General features: G+C 34.3%; 1 protein-coding gene across 14 annotated transcripts in view; it reads right to left on the reverse strand.

Moving 5' to 3' along the window:
• lrrc7 (leucine rich repeat containing 7) overlaps nucleotides 1-19699 on the reverse strand; it is a 138738-nt gene that overhangs the window by 29424 nt on the left and 89615 nt on the right. For all 14 annotated transcript variants that reach the window (XM_058779931.1, XM_058779930.1, XM_058779932.1 and 11 more), the window contains 9 exons: nucleotides 9502-9704; nucleotides 7908-8025; nucleotides 7670-7748; nucleotides 6401-6490; nucleotides 5406-5462; nucleotides 4386-4449; nucleotides 1517-1591; nucleotides 1022-1166; nucleotides 865-937 (listed from right to left, as the gene is read on the reverse strand). In XM_058779931.1, the coding sequence (XP_058635914.1) occupies nucleotides 865-937; nucleotides 1022-1166; nucleotides 1517-1591; nucleotides 4386-4449; nucleotides 5406-5462; nucleotides 6401-6490; nucleotides 7670-7748; nucleotides 7908-8025; nucleotides 9502-9690 (890 nt within the window). In that variant the 5' untranslated portion in view covers nucleotides 9691-9704. The remainder of the gene's footprint in view (nucleotides 1-864; nucleotides 938-1021; nucleotides 1167-1516; nucleotides 1592-4385; nucleotides 4450-5405; nucleotides 5463-6400; nucleotides 6491-7669; nucleotides 7749-7907; nucleotides 8026-9501; nucleotides 9705-19699) is intronic.

Raw genomic sequence — 19699 nt, forward strand, 5'->3', positions numbered from 1 at the left:
CCATTTGATTCTGCATTAAAAATCCAAAGTCAGACTGATTAGCCAGTTTGATTTGCAATTTGTCAAATTAATTTGCGGAGGATTTTATCAGAACAATATAAGGCAATATTTTCAGCGTTAATTAATTACACTAAGCCATCTAAAACTCATTTTAATATATGCTGCGATATAATTATGCCATCAGAAAGGTTACAGGGTTGACAGTTTTTGTTAGTTTAATTTGGCTCCTTGCTGAATAATAGCACTGTTTCTTTAAAGCAAAACGTTTTAACGATAGTATATGAGAGACACAAATGGCACTCATTTTGTAGAATGATTGATAAAAAGATTCAACTATTTATTTAGGTATAGTTAAAAGGTATCAATATTTTAGGATTTTTAATTCATTGTACACTTTAATTCCAGAAGCTCATGTTTTTTCCTATCAGCTGCATACATTGTTTCCCACAAATACAGGTAATAAAGATGTAAAAACATTGCTGAGAGTCACATTGACGTTGACAGTCAGCATTTTCTCATGCTGGGGTGAGAAAAACTGCCAGAATGACAGCAGAATTGTTATATGGTGCTCCAGATGGCAATTCAGTGAAAAATCCAATACTGAGAGGACAAGCTACAGTACAATGTCATCGAATATCATCATAAAAAACTATATAATTTCAAAGGTTCAAGTCATTAAAGACTGTACTGACCACCCTGAGCATCGGGTTTATTATATGGCTATAAACCACAACAAAATTACATTAAAAAACCTGTGCATTAGAGGAATGTTCAGGGATTATGATCTAAGACATCTCGAAGGTATTTTCTGCCTTTGTCATTTTTCCTTTACACAGCTGGATGAGTCGTAAGTGAGTTACTAACCTTCCAATGGTGTTAGGCAGTGAGGTGAGCTGGTTGTCATCAACTTTTAATGTTGTCAACTTTTTCAACTTTCCTGTGAAAGATGTTTTAACATAGTAAAGACACACCGACACCTAAAAACCCGAATATTTCAAAAAAGTAAGCAGTGGAACTTCACCTATTGTATCAGGTAACTGTTGCAGCATGTTCGAGGAGAGGAGTAGATCCTCTAAGGACTCACAGCCAGAGATATCTGCATCTAGACTCTCAATCCTGTTCTTAGCCAAGTCTAGATATCGCAGCTGCCTCAGTTTCCCAATAGACTTCAGCAGATGACAAGAGAGATAAATGAAAGAAATCGCATATTATGCTTTATACATATATTATAGTCTAGTGCTAGAGTACTAAAATGTTATGTTGTCAAATTCCAATAGTCCCCCCAAAGATTTTCTCATCATTACTCGCATTCAAGTTCTTCCAACACCATTATTATATGACGGAATGACATGAGAGTGAGTAAATAATGACAAAATGTTTCATACTTTCAAAGCTTTACTGGTACTTTTTTATGTATGAAATCTTAAAAAGGGCTGACAAGGTATGCTCATATTTAGTACATGCATTAGATGCTAACTCTGGAATTCTTAATAGAAATACTTTTGAAAGTGCTTACCCCTGGTATGTTTTGTAATGAATTATTGTCCAACCACAACTCTTTTATACTATGGATCTGCTCCAGCACTTCAGGCTGTAACATTAAAGAGGGTCATATAACCAACAAAAGAACAATATATACCGTTTTGCATCCCAAATGAATAGCAATTTATGAATGTTAATTGAATCATCATTGTGATAGCTTCTTCTCAAGGTGCATCATACAATAATACTTCACGTATGTAATACATTCAACATATTTCAAATAAATTCCCCAAACTTGAAAGCTCAGATTTTCATGGTTCTGGGTTTCAAAACAACTACTAAACAGAGAGACAGTATGTAAATGTATTGTAAATTGCCTGCTAAATTCTCAGAGAGGCTTGATTTGCTTTTCTACATCATCCAAGATATTTAAAAAAGGAAATATTGGAGCCTATTTTCATTTCGCAAAAACACATTAGAGTGGGTATCAAATATTAAATCAAACCACTTTACTGCACATCCTTTGAATCATTTAAAGTCAGCACAAACATTATAAGGTGATGAAACCAATAACCAATTTTTATATAATAAAAGCACGATCTTGACAACATTCCAGAGGCTTCAAAAACAAATTATTGTTTTAAATTGAGTTGCAACAGACCCAAATCCCCTATGCGCCACAGACTCAGTCAGTTCTTAATGGCTGCTCTCTGTTTTTCTCTCCTTTTGAGTCCCAGCATCTGTCCCTTCATGATCCCCTCAGCAAGGACTTCAATTAAGAAACTATCTGCAGCTCAGGGCATCACACCAGCCAACATCTGCCAACATCACAGCAAGAGTCAGATATCCTGACAAATGCCTCCTGCCATCAGTGCTTCATTCTCAACACTCATTGTTTGGGCAATGTGTGCTGTTACAGAGAAATATCTGCCTATAATAAATTAAACTAATGATTGTTTTCAGGCTGTGCAACTGCTATGCCATGATGCAATGCATCCAAAAATGCTTGAGGAAACCGCTGAGTAACATTTCAGTTGAGGATTATTGCTTGTTAATGTGCTGTTGTTTTTGTGAGTACAAAATAAGACCTGAAAAGAGGTGTTTAACCTTATAATAATCTTATGATAATGTTGATCGTCAACCAGAGAAGGTTAAACTATATATTATATGAGCTGATTCCGTCATTTAGAACATGGAATGAAAGATTTAATTCCAATTTCACAGATTACATAGAATATATAAAGTTTATAATGTTTAGAATTGCTGTTATGCTGGACAGTTGAGAAGGACAACAATTCCCAGGTAAAACAGGCCAAAATCACCATTATCAGATGAGCTGAGCTCAAATTAAAAGAGCACTTATGGGGCTGCCAACAGGAAAGGTCAAAAGTTATTTGAAAAGTCATTTTGAATTGGGACACTGAGATTGAAAGTCCAGACAGCAGAACCAGAAAGTGTTGATGGGTGTTCTCTTATTACTTGGAGGCTTTGAGCAGTAAAGTACGCTTACTGCAATGCCAAACCATCTGTTCCCTTTGGAAGCATTGGTACGCGCATGCATTTTTTCATCATCCAAGGACAAAGTGCCCTGGATATTCCAAACGTGTGTATGACACTGAAGTTTAAAAGTAATTCCACAACTCTAGAAACTCCACCTTGTTACCTAGAAGCTTAAAATAGGGCTGGCTGACATGGCCAAATATTTTTTTCCATATAATATAATATTAATTTACCATGATATTCCATGAAATGCATTTCTCATGTTCAATAGGACTTAACAATGAAGGTTTTTTTTTTCCTGAAATGTTTTATGATTTAAGACAAACAATTAATCATCAAAAATGGTTTGTAAAATTAAGAAATGAATTTATAAAACTAACAATTTGATTAATCATTTAAAATGCAATCAAATGAAAATGTAACAATTAAATTACAAAACATTTTGTCAAGCTTTTTATTTTTTGGTTAAATCTTATTGTATACGTTATGAATTAAAATGAGTGAAAAATATCTTTGCATTATATTCATTGCAACAAAAACAACAACAATAATAATAATAAAAGGGATAATGTTTTAAAAAACTGTATTATTATTACTTTGAGATGTACATTTAACTATACAATTTACTTTGTAATATATTTTTGTCATAAGTTGCTCAAATTTTATTTTGCCAATTTATCATTAAGACATTTGAGATTCAGTGTGTATTTGACAATAGCTTTTATCAAATGAAACTGTGAAATTGCTTTTATTATTGATATTGTGGATTTTTTTTTTCTCTAAATATCAATATCCATTTATTATCCAGCCCTAGCTTAAAATGCTTTTCCAGCCATTCTTACGACATGTTTCATTCCAGTGTTTAAAACAACCAACAGCTCCTAGTCAAGTTATCACAGAGCAAAGTCAATTACTTAAAAAAAAAAAAAAAAAACTGCTATTAATGGCTACTTTGGTGTTCAACTGCCACAGTTCCTCTAGACACAGTAACTTGCCTGCTCACGGACCTCTTCATTGATTTATACTCAAATAAATAAATGCAAAAACGCCAGCATTAATCACTGAAGGAAACAGCAATAGGCATGGTGTGAGTGGGGCTACATGGGATACATATGATAAATTCCTTGCCATTGTTTACTCCAGCTTGGGTGAGCCAATTAAATGCAGCTCAGTGGTGAACGTTCCGTCATGGCAAGCGCTGCATGTTTGAATCAACTCATGAATAATGGATCAGCGCATGATGCAACCAAAACGCAGTGCAGCACTAGAGATCTGACAAGAGGCAACAGCTTCCCCTACCCCCCTCTATCCCCCCTGAGCCAAAATCCATGCTGGATAAAGACTGAGTGAAGTAACAGCTGTCCCATTGATAAAAGTGTTCAAGAGGAGAACATCTTTCTTACCAGTTCAGAGAATTCATTGCTTCCCAAGTCTAACCGCTCCAGTTGCGACAGCCTATGAATTGACCTGCAACATGACAAGAAAAGAAATCAAAACTTATTTCAAATATATGTAGACATTGTGGATTGTTAAATGCACTTAAAGTAGTTTATCCAAAAATGAAAATTCTGTAACTCTGTACTCTGTAAATATTTGTGACGGTATTCACAACATGGCCCTCATTCAATATGTGGGCAAATATGGCTCTCCCAGATTGGAGAACATTACCTCATGCAGTCTGGTTTTGAAGGAAAAATTGGCGCTATTATTGCTGGCAGATAAAAATAGTCTTGAACCAGTACATCTGAACAAGTCAGCAAGCATAAACCATCGTGTGCAATATGTGTCCCTCTCCAGAGGGGTCCAGAGGTCTTCCCCACTGTGACAAATGACATTGTAGACTCTGCTACTCTGAGTTTGACTTGTGTCTAAATCACATTATTGAGGGATGAATAAAAAACTAAATGAAATTTCTCTTCAGGGAAGAGAAGAGTTTTCTATATTAATGCAATGATTTGAAGTGGTGTTAGATTCAAGTATCAATATTGGCTTTTTTGCTCAACTGCTATAGTAGGTATACAAAACAAAAGCTCCATCTCTTTACATTTTAAGGCAGTGTAAATGAAGAAATTCAAATAGAATTTAATTAAAATGCCTTGCGGCAGAAACAAATACTTGTTGTGAAGTAAAGACTAAATATAAAGCAAAAGGACACCCTTAAAACAAAACAAAACAACATAAAAAAACTAAAATAAAATATTGTCAATAAAAAAAAAAAAATCAATTAAAAATTAAAAAATTTAATAAAATATTAAAAATTATTTGAATGTAAAAAAAATAAATAAAATAAAACATTTTGATCAGGCACAGATTCAATGTTTGTCCTACACCATTTTTTCATGTTTTTTCATGCCATATATTTATTTAATGACGCCATGTTGGCAGTAGAAAAATAATTATTCATAAGAAATTATGCAACTTACTTTGGCATAGTTTTCAGATGATTCTCACGAAGCTCCAGGATCCGTAATTTAGATAATCTGAAAAAAAAAAAAAAAAAGATTTCAAATTTTTGGAAAAATTCTAAATCTCCATCTAATTTTTTCATAGGAATGAATTCAGTAAACAGTTCTGCCACTTTTGCATGTGGTATTTGAGCACAAAAAAATTACTAATCCTTCACAATGCAGTTTAACCATTAGTATTTAAATGAATGTCAATCATTTCGGCATGAATGTGCCCTTCTTGCTATAAATGTCCAGACTTAAGGCCTGAGTCCGAATTTTTTGTCCGAAATTTTCACACTTTGAAAAATAAATACGAGCTCATATTGTGTCAATCACGTTTACACACTGCCTCCAAGACTTTCGTCCGTCATAAAAAAATCGGACCAGGTTCGATTTTCTGCGTTTTCACATCCTTAGCAAGCATTTTGATATAGGAAAGGATGACGAATACGAAAAAAAAAACAGGAAAACGCATATGAAAATTTCGGACTCGGTGTACAAGGACCTTTGGGGCTATTTGTCTGGACATTGTGTTATTACCACCTTCTAAAAGAGCTTGAAGAGAATGAATCAAGCTCTATAACAACACAGACAGCCCGTGCAAATACACAGTGTTGTCAGGGCAATTAATTTTTAGTGAATTCCCCAGATTCGTTTATCAAAACTAAATGCAACAGCCCTTGACCAATGTCAGCTGCCATAATAAATCCCCTTTTCCCCAATGCAAATGAAATAACTATTCATCATTAAACCCAATATGAGCTGCAAGAACCCATTTATTCATGAAAGCTTTAGGCAAATCACTGCCAGAATCAGCACCATGCTGCTCCTCGGATACAAAATAACATCTAAAAATAAAACCGCTACGATGACAACTACAAGAACGAGACGAACTCAGACAGGTGTGCTAAAGAGTTGTTTCACAATCCCCAGCAGAGCAGGAACACAGAGGCCCAAGATGAAGCTCTTACCTCCCAAAATTGGCAGGCAGGTATTCAAGGAAGGCGTCATTTAAGAAGAGCTGTGTCAAGTTGAGGAGCTGGGTGAAGCCGTCTGGGAGCCTGCAGGAACAAAAGAGGTGATCAGACCCTCTCAAAGGCCAGTGCCCTTAAGATTTGATAAGCGTTAAGTACTTCAGGAGCGGTGAGAGCCATCTGTAATCCCTCTACGCTTCCCCTTCTACTGGCTCTGTTAGCATCCCAGTAAATGGAGTCACTTGAGGGCTGATTTAATCATAATATGAAGAAAAGGGTTCTCTGCAGAGACCATGCACTGGATCCTGAATGTTTGATCCTCTATCATAAACTTCTGAATCAAAGATTTGAAGCTCAGCTTCAGACTGAAGGACAAACAAATACACTGAGATAAAAAAGAAATGCATGTCTTATCTCTCCTTGAGTTGAGTTTGGTTCAGTTTTAAGGCATGATGTCTACTTACAATATGCATTATTAATGTACAAATGTGCTTTAGAATTCAAAACTATGTTTAATCGTGGATTTTAAAAAAAGAGAGAAAAAAATGTTCATATGAAATATGAAAACATCTAGCTTTTGCATGTATGTTCACTTTATATTTTTATCGTAAGGAACCCAGAAAAGTAAGGCAAATAATTGCTTTCATTTGAGAGTGAAAAGAATAAATACAGCAAATCCATGTACTGTATGATATAATAAACATATTGTGCTACTGTAGATAGTAAATCCTCTTCAGGAAAGATAAGAGAAGAGATTTACATATTAATGCAATTATTTGAAGTGGTGTTAGATTGAAATGTCAGTATTGGTTTATTTCCTTAGCTGCTATAGTAGGTGTACAAAACAAAAGCTTCAACTCTAGACATTTTAAGGCAGTTTAAATGAAGAAATTCGAAACACTGTTTGAAAAAAATGGCAAAATTAGTGGAGATGAATTCTTTTTTATTTTATTATTTTTATGATTATTTTACATGCAGCTTTTATTATCTCACATTTAAGGGGTATGAAGAACTCGTGTTTTTAAAAATCCACAACACCATTAAATAAACTAGTGAAGGAAAGTTAGATTAAAATTATAATATTTTTTAAAAATTAAAGAAAAGAGTTGCCATAAAATTTAAACTAAAATCTATTGACATGAAATTCACATTAAATGTTAATTAAATATATATGGATTCGTCAACTACCTATATGTACATAATACAACAATTATCAAACATTAAAGTTCTCTTTTTGATTTAAGAAATGTGAGCAGCACTACTTACTTGGCTATAGGATTTACACTGGCCTCCACAACTGATAGACATTTACAGCATTTGATGTTGTCTGGAAACTCTTGAATACCTGAGATAAAGCCAGTTTTACCATGTTGATACAGGGTACATGTGTACTGTATAAAAGTACAATCATATACAATCATACCAATATGTTCAGCACAAAAAAGTGGATTGGAAAAATTGATTTTAAAAAGCAAATATAGAATAAATGGAGTTAAGAATGTACCATTTTTACTAATATCTAACTCCTTTAGATTCACAAGGCTGGCGATGGTGGTTGGCAGGTTGGAGAGGTCATTGTCAGGCATGCTCAGCTTCTTGAGTGCTTGACAGTTGAAGAGTTGCTAAGAAAGACAGAGAAATAAAGATTTTGTTTGGTGAACTTCTCAGGCCTTATGAATCAAAGTGATGAACCCAATCATGTGCTCTGGTTTTATCCTCTCTTGCTGGTAATAAAATAAAAAAGACAATATTTAATACTAGGTGAAACTACATTTTTCACCTGTAACTTTGAAAGTCACTTAGCTCTTCTTTTATTTCTGATTTTTTATAGGTAACTTGGGACAACCAGAGTGACAACATTCCCACAGATGGACAAGCAGTTATTTAAAGTTTCTTGTGGCATGCTATATTTGTACAATCAATGTTTACAATCAACCTCATGAACTTATAAACTCATGTTAAAATTCTTAAAATATTTACAAATTATAAAAGGAAATGTCCCACAACCTCACATTACTTCTCACTTCCATTTCATTCAGTACTATTTGATTTGATTTTCTTTAATAAATACACAAAACTCAAACATGTCAACTCCGTCACACAATCTGTTCAGTATTTTTGAGCTGACAATCAGTTTGAAACCATCCTATAATCTCAATTAATTCATTCACTGAAGTGAATACTAGATGTGTATCTATGTTTAAAAGATAAATCCAAAATAATTAATTGATAAATAACTTATTTCAGTTCTGGAGCCTGTTTTGTCCTAGTACTCAGGAACTAGAACCTTGGCTTGATATACACTGTAAGGTTGAAGGTAAATTAGATATATTTTCTTTTTTTAAAAGAAATCAATACTTTTATTCAGCGGGGATGCATTAAATCATTTAAAAGTGACAGTAAATATGTGCATAATGTTACAAAAGATTTCTATTTCAAATAAATACTGTTCTCTCAAACATTTATCAAAGAATCCTAAAACATGTATCATGGTTTCTACAAAAATATTAAGCAGAAAAACCATTTTCAACATTGATAATAATATCACATATTTCTTGAGCACCAAACCAGCATATTAGAATGATTTCTGAAGGATCATGTGTAATAGCTGCTGAAAACCTGACTTCCTAAGATAAATAACTAGCCCAGGGCAAGTACTGTATGAACAGTGTTAAACATAAAACAAGATAACACTATGTTTACCATGGGTTTAGAATGGCACCTCAAGAGTTAAAGTGGGCAAATACTTATGACTTAAGCACTTATCTAAGGAGTATATCAGAACAAACCATATAGACCAAATTCAGATACAGCTTTGCACACAATATGGGAGCTGTCCATGGTGCTGTTATATTCTTGCTAGATACATTCGACAAAGCCTGATTTACCTTAAACAATGTGAAATACCAAATGGAAATAATGATAATATTAATAAACTTCAATTATGGGACACTTTTAGTGCTTTATAAGGAAACAATCACATTTAGTGCACTATTTTTCTGTACTGTTAGACTGCTGTATAAGATGATGTTCAGGAGTTGACGTATCCACTGTTAGGCAGATATTATGCGTGTTTAAGCTGACACTTGACAACTTACCTTAGGCAGCTCCTCAATCTGGTTGGCGTCAAGGTAGAGCTCTTCTAGCGTGCGCTCGAAGCTGAAGATCTCCTTAGGGACCTGCTGCAGGCTACAGTGGGAATAATCCAGCACTGAGATGACCTCCTCCTCCCCCCGGAAGCATCGACAGGGCACCAGGCGGCCGATGATCTTCCTCTTAGTAGTCATCTCCAGACACTGCACTGTGGGAAGAGAAAAGAAAAGAATATTCTCGTTTATGACAGAAAAACACATTCTCATAAGCATATAGCTGATTCACTAAATCACACACATATTCACGCAAATAACTTTCTACATAATTGAAGCTGGTATAGTTTAAATGCTAAGCATTGTACAACAAATTGCCGAGTACCACTGTGTCTCTATAATTGGTACCAAAAGGAAATTGTCTGGAGCTTTGTGTTTTATTCAAGCTGAGGTTGAGCTTTTTATTATCCCTGAACCTTACGATAGGCTATCATTATCTTCACTTATTACATGGCTCTCTGGAATACTTGCTTTTCATTGGTCAATCGTGGCATTGAACAGTCAAATATTCATCTGTAATGGCTGCTAAATTCTATATTTGACAAGTTGTCATAGAAACAGACCAGTGTTGCTTTAATGTCAAGTCAAGGCATCTTTATTTATATAGCACTTAATACAATACAGATTGTGTCCAAGCAGCATTACAGTGTTAAACAGGAAAACAGTGTGTCAATAATGCAAGAGGACAGTAAACAGTCAATATTTCAATTAAAGTCAGCTCATCATTAATTCAGTGATGTCATCGTCCAGCTCAGTTCAGTTCTCTTCAAATAGTTTATGTGTTATCAAGTCGACAATATTGCCAAAAATGAAGTGTCCCCAACTAGGCAAGCCAAAGGCGACAGTGGCAAGGAAGCAAAACTCCATTGGAGACAGAAATAGAAAAGAAAACCGGGAGCCCAGTTCTCCTCTGGCTAGATGAAACCAGCACGGTGTGGTTTAATTACAGGCTGCAACACAAGTCAGATTGAGCAGAGGACTCGTCTGGTTCTCGTAGTCTTTGCTGAGGATCTGACTCTTTTCATGACTCTTTTATCACACTCTTTCTTTTCCTATCAACATAAATTTATATAGATAATTGGTGTTGTAAAAAGTTGCAAAAGTTGCCACTGAGATAATAATTTTTCATTTTAAAGTGATTATAGACCTTTTGATAAGTGGTTAGAAGTTCAGGAGTCTCCAGTTAAAGTATGAATAGAAAAACATTGCCTGAAGAACAAGAACAAAAAAGTAATAGACAGAAAAATCTGGATGAGAGAGCACTTAAAACATGAAGAAAAAAACAAAAAAATAAATAAAAACATGTTATTACCATTGCAGTTAAATATGTTAGATAACTAGTTCATTGAAAAGTAATTTGAGAAACTAGCAGATATAAATTAGTGCTGTCAAATGATTAATCGCGATTAATTGCATCCAAAATAAAAGTTTTTGTTTACATAATATATGTGTATGTATTGTGTATATTTATTATGTATATATAAATACACACACATACAACATATATTTTGAAAATATTTACATGTATTTACATGTATATATTTATATTCATATAATTTATATCATATATAAATATATTTAATATATAAACGTAACATTTTTACATATTATACATCATAAATATACACAGTACACACACATATATTATGTAAACAAAAACTTTTATTTTGGATGCGATTAATTGCGATTAATTGTTTGACAGCACTAAAATAAATAAATTTAAATAACATTAATTGAAAATAATAGTATTTAAAAACAACAACAACAATAATATTCAGCAGTGTATGAGGCAGATTGTTTTCTATGTCGTAATGAACTATATCTCAAGGTAATCGACAAGTAAGCTAATAATATGTTCATGTTTTCTTTATTAGTTTGGCAATATTGGTGTAAGGAGCAGGATAGTCAACCCTCAGCCACTGTTGCAAAATCATCATTTTCAGGCAAGCTAAAACCAATTTGCTTTATTTTGTAAAAATTTATATTTTAATTTTCACTTGCGTATTGATTGACTAAATTTTATTGTCCCCAATCATGATATTGCAATTACTGCACACCAGGCAAAACAGATTTTTGTTTCATAAAAAACAAATAGGCTAAATCATGATATACTTTTACATGCTTTTTTCATTTAATATAGAGCAAATTAAAAAGCCAGACTCAAACCTGTACCCCTATATATGAGCACAAACAACACCTACTGCATCACAGCTACAACATTTAAGACAGAATCTGTAGACTACAGTCACAGATTTCTGAATCACCAATTTCTCAGTACAAACTATCAATCTGATTTCCATAAAGAAAATGAACCTCATATCTTAACTGAAAAAAAAAAAAAAAGGTCTCATCCTGCTGGACGGGGTGTAATTAAATAAGAACCAGAGATGGTAGTACAAACCAGATCCCTTATAAAATGAACCACATCCCCTTAATTTGAACCATGAGCTGAGCATCATAAGGGTGACTGATAACATAACATCTGCCCTATGAGACAAAGACGATCTGACATGAAGGCTCAATGCTGTACTTCAGAGGTGTTAGTGCGCAGTAACCTGTGTAATAAATCAAAGCAGTTTATCATGAAAGCTCATTTAACACCTATGAGAGAAACCCGTCGGGGAGCCAATCGCAAATATCAGTCAGCGAAAAAGGAAGCAGTATAACACAAAATTGCTTATATCAATCAACTGTGACGAGATATGTCTCTACTGCCTCTGTCCTGACAAGAAGCCAAAGAGAGAGAAGAGACATGACGGGCATCGTAATGTTCTTCGGGGATGGAAACATGCTGCTAAAACAATGTTTGAGAGGGCATTAGGGAATAATGTCTGAAATGAAAGACAAGCTGTGCTAATGCAGAGTGCTTTTGTCTCTTGCAAATGCAAATGTATCACTGATAATTAAAACATCCTCCACTCAACAAAGAAAAGCAGCAGCTCTGGATGAACGACTACACAGAGGATTCTGGAGATTAAAATTTCAGGAAGAGTTAGTGTAAGAGAGTGGAAATTTTAGGCTGCTATTGCTGCAATCAAATATTATCCTGCTTTATTTAGGCCTAAATTCTACATTTATGTATTTTAAATTGCATATAAAATTACTACTATATATCTGAATTAAACATTTTACAAGGAAGCAAGAAACAGGTTAGATTTATGTAATAGTACTAATAAACGTGTGTTTTAAATACTTAATAATCAGATTTATATATTTATCATCAATAAATATAGTTTGTTTCAGTCAATTTCATATATGCTAACTAAATGAATAATGCTTTTTCCACAGCTAGACATATTTAACCATGTTCATACTTTTTAACTAAATTGAATTATTTTCACAACAAACAGATTTATGCTGAGTCTAAGCACTTTGAATAAATGCATTTTGAAAATACGATTTAATGATTGAAATGAAATCAAACAGTTAATAATACTAAACTATGCCATGATTTTTGAGTACAGAAATCTTACCTGTTTCATTTATGTATGACTTAAAATATGCAAATATGCATCATGGAATTGAATTTTTATATGCAACTCAAATACGTATAATTCTTAAATTTAGGCCTAATATTTTTTGGTAACACTTTAAAAAGAGGTTCCATTTGTTAATATTAGTTAACATGAACTAACAATGAAAAACTTGAAGAATTTATTAATCTTAATGTTAATTTCAACATTTACTAATACATTATTACAATCAAAAGCTATCTGTTAATATTATTTAATGTGCCCGAGCTAACATGAACTAACAGTGAATTGAACATGATTACTAGATTATTAAAAAAATGAATAAATACTGTAACAAATGCATTGCTTGTTAATGTTAACTTTAAATAACGAGAGCGTAATGTAAACTGTTACTTTAGTGTGACATTCCTCATATAGGAAATACATATGAATGTATGAATGTAATGTATGAATTCTATATGAATGCATAAACATGTCACTTCCTCTCACTCGTGATGTCCTCTTGAGAGGTGCTGCATAGTAACTAAACCAGTAGGCAAGAATGATGCAAGAAGAAGGAAGAGTTACAGGACAGATAATACTATAAGCAAACGAGTCGGATGAAAATAGACTAAATGTCTGGAGGGGGCATAATTATTTCACAAGACCACTCCAAAAACATGCAATATCACTTTAGACCGCTGTATCTACTTTATCTGGCCTCCTTACAGGCTTAAGATCTAACATCCTTCCATCTGAATGACCACCTCATGCTGAGAGCTGTCAGCCACCATCTGACAGGAAAACAACAACGTTTCCATAGGGATCGTGAGATAGCTAAACAATGGCTTCGAGATAACAGGTTTTCTTATAGGAGATGTGCTCGGGGAGCAAGATGATCGGTACTGATAAGATAAAGTCATGTTCACCCACAAGAAAATAAAAATGTCTCAGATAAGATAGTAGCTTTTTCTCATCTGATTCACTTGTACATGAACTCTAACTATTTGTACGGCTCCTATGGGTCTTTCTTCTGTGTCCTCATTTTGGATCCTGAGAACAGATAATGCCAAGGTGCCATTACAGCCTTACTGCAGCTGAATGAAAATGAGTTTACATAACAAATGCCTGAATTGAATTGGAAACAAAATTTCTTATTATATAATACACTCAAAACATGCATATCAAATGCTCTATGCAGGAAACTTTGTGACAAGGGCAAAATAAACATGACGTACTATAGAGAACTAATGAATCTCACAAAATAATACACTATCATTCAAAAGTTTGGGTTCAGTTTGATTTTTAAAATAAATTAATACTTTTATTCAGCAAGGATGCATCTGATAAAAAGCTATAGTAAAGACAATGAATACTGGATAAAAAAAATGTATCACAGTTTCCACAAAAATATTAAGCAGCACAACTGGTTTCAACATTGATAATAATAAGAAATGGTTCTTAAGCACAAAATCAGCATATTAGAATGATTTCTAAAGGATCATGTGACACTGAAGACTGGAGCAATGGCTGCCGAAAATTTAGCTTTGACATCACAAGGAATAAATTCCATTTTAAAGTACATTAAAATAGAAAACAAGTTATTTTGAGTGGTAGTATACAGCATATACCTGAATTCAAAGCAAATATATTTGTTCTTCCTGCCTATGTTTCAACACAAAAATTTGCTAATTTGAATAACTGACTGGTCAAAGCAAACCCCTTCATTATGCATGGACACCCAGAATGTAAAATACTAATGCACATGTTTTCAGCAACATGATAAATTATTCATTTCATTTATATTCATTATTCAAGTATGCAAAAAGTTCAACTCGCTGATAAGCCACACCAAATTCTTTCTGTACTGATTGTGTACAATTTCAGGAATACTGTACTTTACCAGAGCACTACATAATAATATCAATACCACCATATTTTAGGATTTAACAAAAAAATGTAATGTCTTTAAAAGACATACAGTATGTAAAACTTTATATCATCTGTTTATTTGAAGAATGTCTACAGTTGGTTTAGATTTTTTCATTAAGTGCATCTGAAGCACCTTCCTCTCATTATTGGGATTATTATTCCTCAGGAGGAAATGTTTGGTTGATTGCTACATTAGACAAATTAATTACTGTAATCATCCACTGTTTCATGTGCTTGCCAGTAGTGCTGTGGGTATACATGCCACAAGTCGGGAAATGAGAATAACCTCGACTCTGGTTCATGGGAGACAGGGGAGAGCAGGATCTGTTATTTGAGAGATTCTGACTATCATTGATTAAGCATATAGCATTAGTTCTGGCAGGTCATGTGAGTCAAGCTTGCATCAGCTGACTCTCAGCTGATCACATCTACCTATAGGAATACGTCACCTGTCACGGCATTCTATATAAGCTCTATTCAGTTTTATTCAGGAGCAAATTACCCTCCTCCATCCCCAACTCCTCCTTTCGCCACAGTCAGGACTTGGCTTTCTGATATTCCTTGTCGAATCAGACTCCTTTATCTTGAATAATGTGTTACACTTAAATATCACTAAGTACATGTTTTTCCTGGACATGTCCAGGTCGGGATTTTTAAATTGCCTAAAATATCTGGGTTTTTGATTTGTTGACAGGAAATACCAACTTTCCAAAAGAATTTAAAGTGAACTATCCATTACTCAACAACATAAGCTCATAAAAAATATGGAATAAATAAAATAAGATAGCAAAACCTCTACATACTCAAATAATAAATTACTTAATATTCACATAAAATGAACATTGTGGCAATAAGCTATAAAGAGGCCGAGCTATACTGTGATTATATTCAAAATACGGCACCATCTCAAGGGCCTTCTTGCTTTTATACAACTGTTGCCAGTTGATGACAATATCAAGGACACAAACTTTCATTCAAACATTTTTTTTTTTATCTGCTATTGTTACACAAGAAACAGTCTCTGACAAAACAGCACATTGCTATGCAAGATAAAATAACGATCCGCCATGGGAGCTGCGCAGTGATCTGGTAAACAGGCCAAAGCTGTTGAATTGTGAAATATAATACAGCTGGATCACTGTACTGACCAATCAGCATTCAGAAGCAGTACTATCCATTTAATGACTTTAAATCCAACACAGAGCAACATTTGTATCCAATAGGAAAGCTAGCAGCAGAGTACACACACAAGCAAAGTCTTGAGCGATTACACCGAGTAGCCAGATCTGCCCAGGGTGCTATGGAAACTGCATGACGCAAGAGCTGCTTCTGCAAAGGCGAGAGGACACATTCACAAGTTCCCAGCTCCGCTCTAGCAAAATGGCTTAATTTCTGTCTTTCAGTCACCTCACATAAAGACATCTCCGATAATTCACTGCCATTCCCGTAGAGGATAGCTCTAATGACTTTGGTGAAGCCAGGCCGCATTATACGAGATCTACAGAGAGCGGAGGTGCCACAAGATGAAATGCTATCAGTGGAGCTCCTCAGCCGGTGAATGAGGTTACATTTATGCTGCCAAACAGACTTTAACATCTCTTCTGTTTTATAAAGGTTATTCATTTGACTGAAGCAACGAGTAAAGGCACTCTTAAAGGGAATAAAAGCAGAACATTGTATATGGGCATTAAAATGCATGTATATCTAACAACTGTATTCTCAGGGCCACATGCATCCAGCTTGACACATATTGTTCATAATAGCTGAAAACTGTTTCCTAGGAAACCATCTCTAGATGCTGAAATGTATTTCTTTACAATAATTTCACACATTCTTCTCACAGTCAGTAATGTGAACCACACTTAAAGGTCAAAGTTATCACTTTCAATATATAAAATATGAGGGTTGTATGTGAGAGAGAGAGAGAGATGGGGGTAAAACAGCCAAGAGTTATTCTTATTATCTCCAAATATCAGTCTATATTTATTACAAGACAGGCATTTTTACTTGAGCTTTGATGTGTTTTACATTTGTGTGTTGATCAATGTTTATGAGTGAATAAAAGCCTAATTTAAACCTGTTCATATAAAGCGATTGTGTCTCTTCAAAAGACTTGGAATGGACTTTAAAAGGAGGGACAGAAATCTCTCAAGTTTCATGAAAATGATCTTCATTTGAGTTTCAATAACACATCACATTCTGAATTTAAAAAACAAAAAACATGGTAACACTTTAGTATAGGGAGCAATTCTCACTATTAACTAGTTGTTTATTAGCATGCCTGTTATTAACACATTGGCTGTTTATTAGTACTTATAAAGCACATATTCTGAATGACCGTATTCCATATCTAATCCTACCCAATACCTAAACTTATACTCTCACTAATAACTAAGCAGCAAATTGGGAGTTTATTGATGCAAAAGTCATTGCTAATGATTTGTTAATAGTGAGAATTGGAGCTTAAAATTAATTGTGACCAAAACACTATTTGCACTTTTGTACAATGCTATTTTGAAAGTAATTTGTTTAATCAAACTATTTAATGCACTGATTTCACAGTTTGAATATCTAAAAATGTGTATTTTATTGTAAGAACTAATTGCTATATTTAAGGAAAGTGCAATGCTGGATTTATTTTTACAGTGTACTTCACTGTAAATCATTATTTCTGACAGTGCAATCATTATTTCTAATTAAAATCGAGCTTCTGCTCTCTTCCAGTGCTGTGTGTGTGAGTCTGTGGGTTCTGTTATTGTAGGTGAGTCTGACATTGATCTCCTGGGAGTCCTGCCTCAGGTCAGTTAGGCTCAAGGGGGAAACAGAGAATTATATGAGCACATCTGCACATCAGGACAGATAACAACTCCCAAAGATGTCTGCACTAATGTAGATCTTCAATATGTCAGGGTATTTATTAGCAATGAAATTAGGTTTTATTGTTTTAATAAAAGCATGGCAAGAATGTTATATTCCAAAGCCAATTTTGCTGCAATTTCATCTGCACATTATAACAGCATACTTCTATTTTCACTGATCGTCATACCATTGTGATGAAATTAGAGAGCAATACCATTCATATGTATGAAATGTCTGGCATAGATGTGTTACAAGACACAGGCACAAAAAGTAATATTTTTGACAGATTATGCATCCAAAAAGGTAATATTCAACATAAAAAATGAATAGTTAAAGAATTTTGCCATTCAGATTTGATTGTGAGGTGAATCACAAAACTGACAATGAATGTATGGGTCATACTGACATTAAGAAGGACAGAATTATTGAACTTCTTCACAGAACAACAACAACAAAAAATTGTCAAGACTAAGCTTGTCATGCATCTTTTCTCAAATTAAGATTTTATAAAGGGATAGTTAAAAAACTAAATCTGTCATCAATTACTCACCCTCAAAAACCCATAAGACTTTCTGTTATTAAGATATTTTTAATAACACCTGAGAGGTTTCTGTCCTTCCACTGAAAGTCCAGGTAGCCAAAACCTAGGATCACAAAGATGTTATAGGCATTATATTAACAGAATTAATTTTGCCTTTTTTTAATTGAATCACAATCAAGCAGTCTGGGTACATGTCAGGCTGCGACTGAAAGGTTTGAAAAATATCATGTATAGGTACACATATTTTAATTCATTACACAAGATGACAACGAAGGCAAAATGGCAGCGAGAAAGATCGGCTCGTGTGTGCTGTGGAATTTAAGAGGGCACAGGATGTTAACATTGGCATTATCATTTGCCAGCAATGCACACAAAGTGTCTTTCTCTCATGACTTGCATCAAAATGATGAGATAAAGGGTCAGTTTTCAATGGAACAGCAGGTAACAGAACCGGATTTGGAGATTTTCTAAAAGGAGAGACTTGCTGGGAAAACACTGCTGTTTTTGAAAAGCTGAAGGTCAATCAAAGGCTTTAAAAAAGTATAGTCATGGAAAACAGATTGATTTTAAAAACAGTATCCTGTAGAGACATCTGTCACAAGCGTTTACAGCTGAATCGGCTGATGAAACGTGAATCTTCTGTGTCTGATGGAAGGCATTATTTGTCAAGCAATCGGATGCCACAAATGCTTACAACCTCTCCATGCGCTGTCAGAGACATTCTGTTGGGTTCACTGAACAATTGTTGAACCGCTCCAAAAAAGGAGACAACTGTTTGGACATAACTGCTGTGATGACCAGGCAACCTGCTTTCCGTCCATTTGGCTCTGCCCCATTTCTCCTTTTCAATGACCATGACTGCTCAAGAGCAGCCTCACTGCTGCCTCAGCATGAGGCACGGTTATTTGGCAGACACTGCAGCTTTCTCCAATAATCAGAGGCAGAAGACATGCAGGAAAACAAATATGCCCCTGGGATTTTCAAAGCTATCCTTCCCAAAGCAGAGCAAATAAAGAGCCACGGCTTTAAATTCAGGATCAATTAATGATCCGCTGGCAAGGCATCACTTTCTTGGATTTCTTTTTTCACTACAAAGCGAAATCAATAATGGTAGAGCAAACTGTTTTGAATTAAATGTACTTCTACAGGGCTACATTTTAAACAGTGTAAATGTACACATGTATCTCTGGGGATTTTTCCATGAATGATTTGGTTAACAACGCTCTTGTATTTACCAATATGTGCATGCTCTTTTTGAGATCTTGAGATCTCTGAATGTTTATTTTTTGACACCTCAGTCAATGATCTGTGGCACAGTTCACATTTCAGACATGAGCAATTTTTACTGTCATTATTTACTCAACCT

This window comes from Onychostoma macrolepis, chromosome 06 (genome assembly GCF_012432095.1).
Source record: "Onychostoma macrolepis isolate SWU-2019 chromosome 06, ASM1243209v1, whole genome shotgun sequence".
Classification (NCBI taxonomy): domain Eukaryota; kingdom Metazoa; phylum Chordata; class Actinopteri; order Cypriniformes; family Cyprinidae; genus Onychostoma; species Onychostoma macrolepis.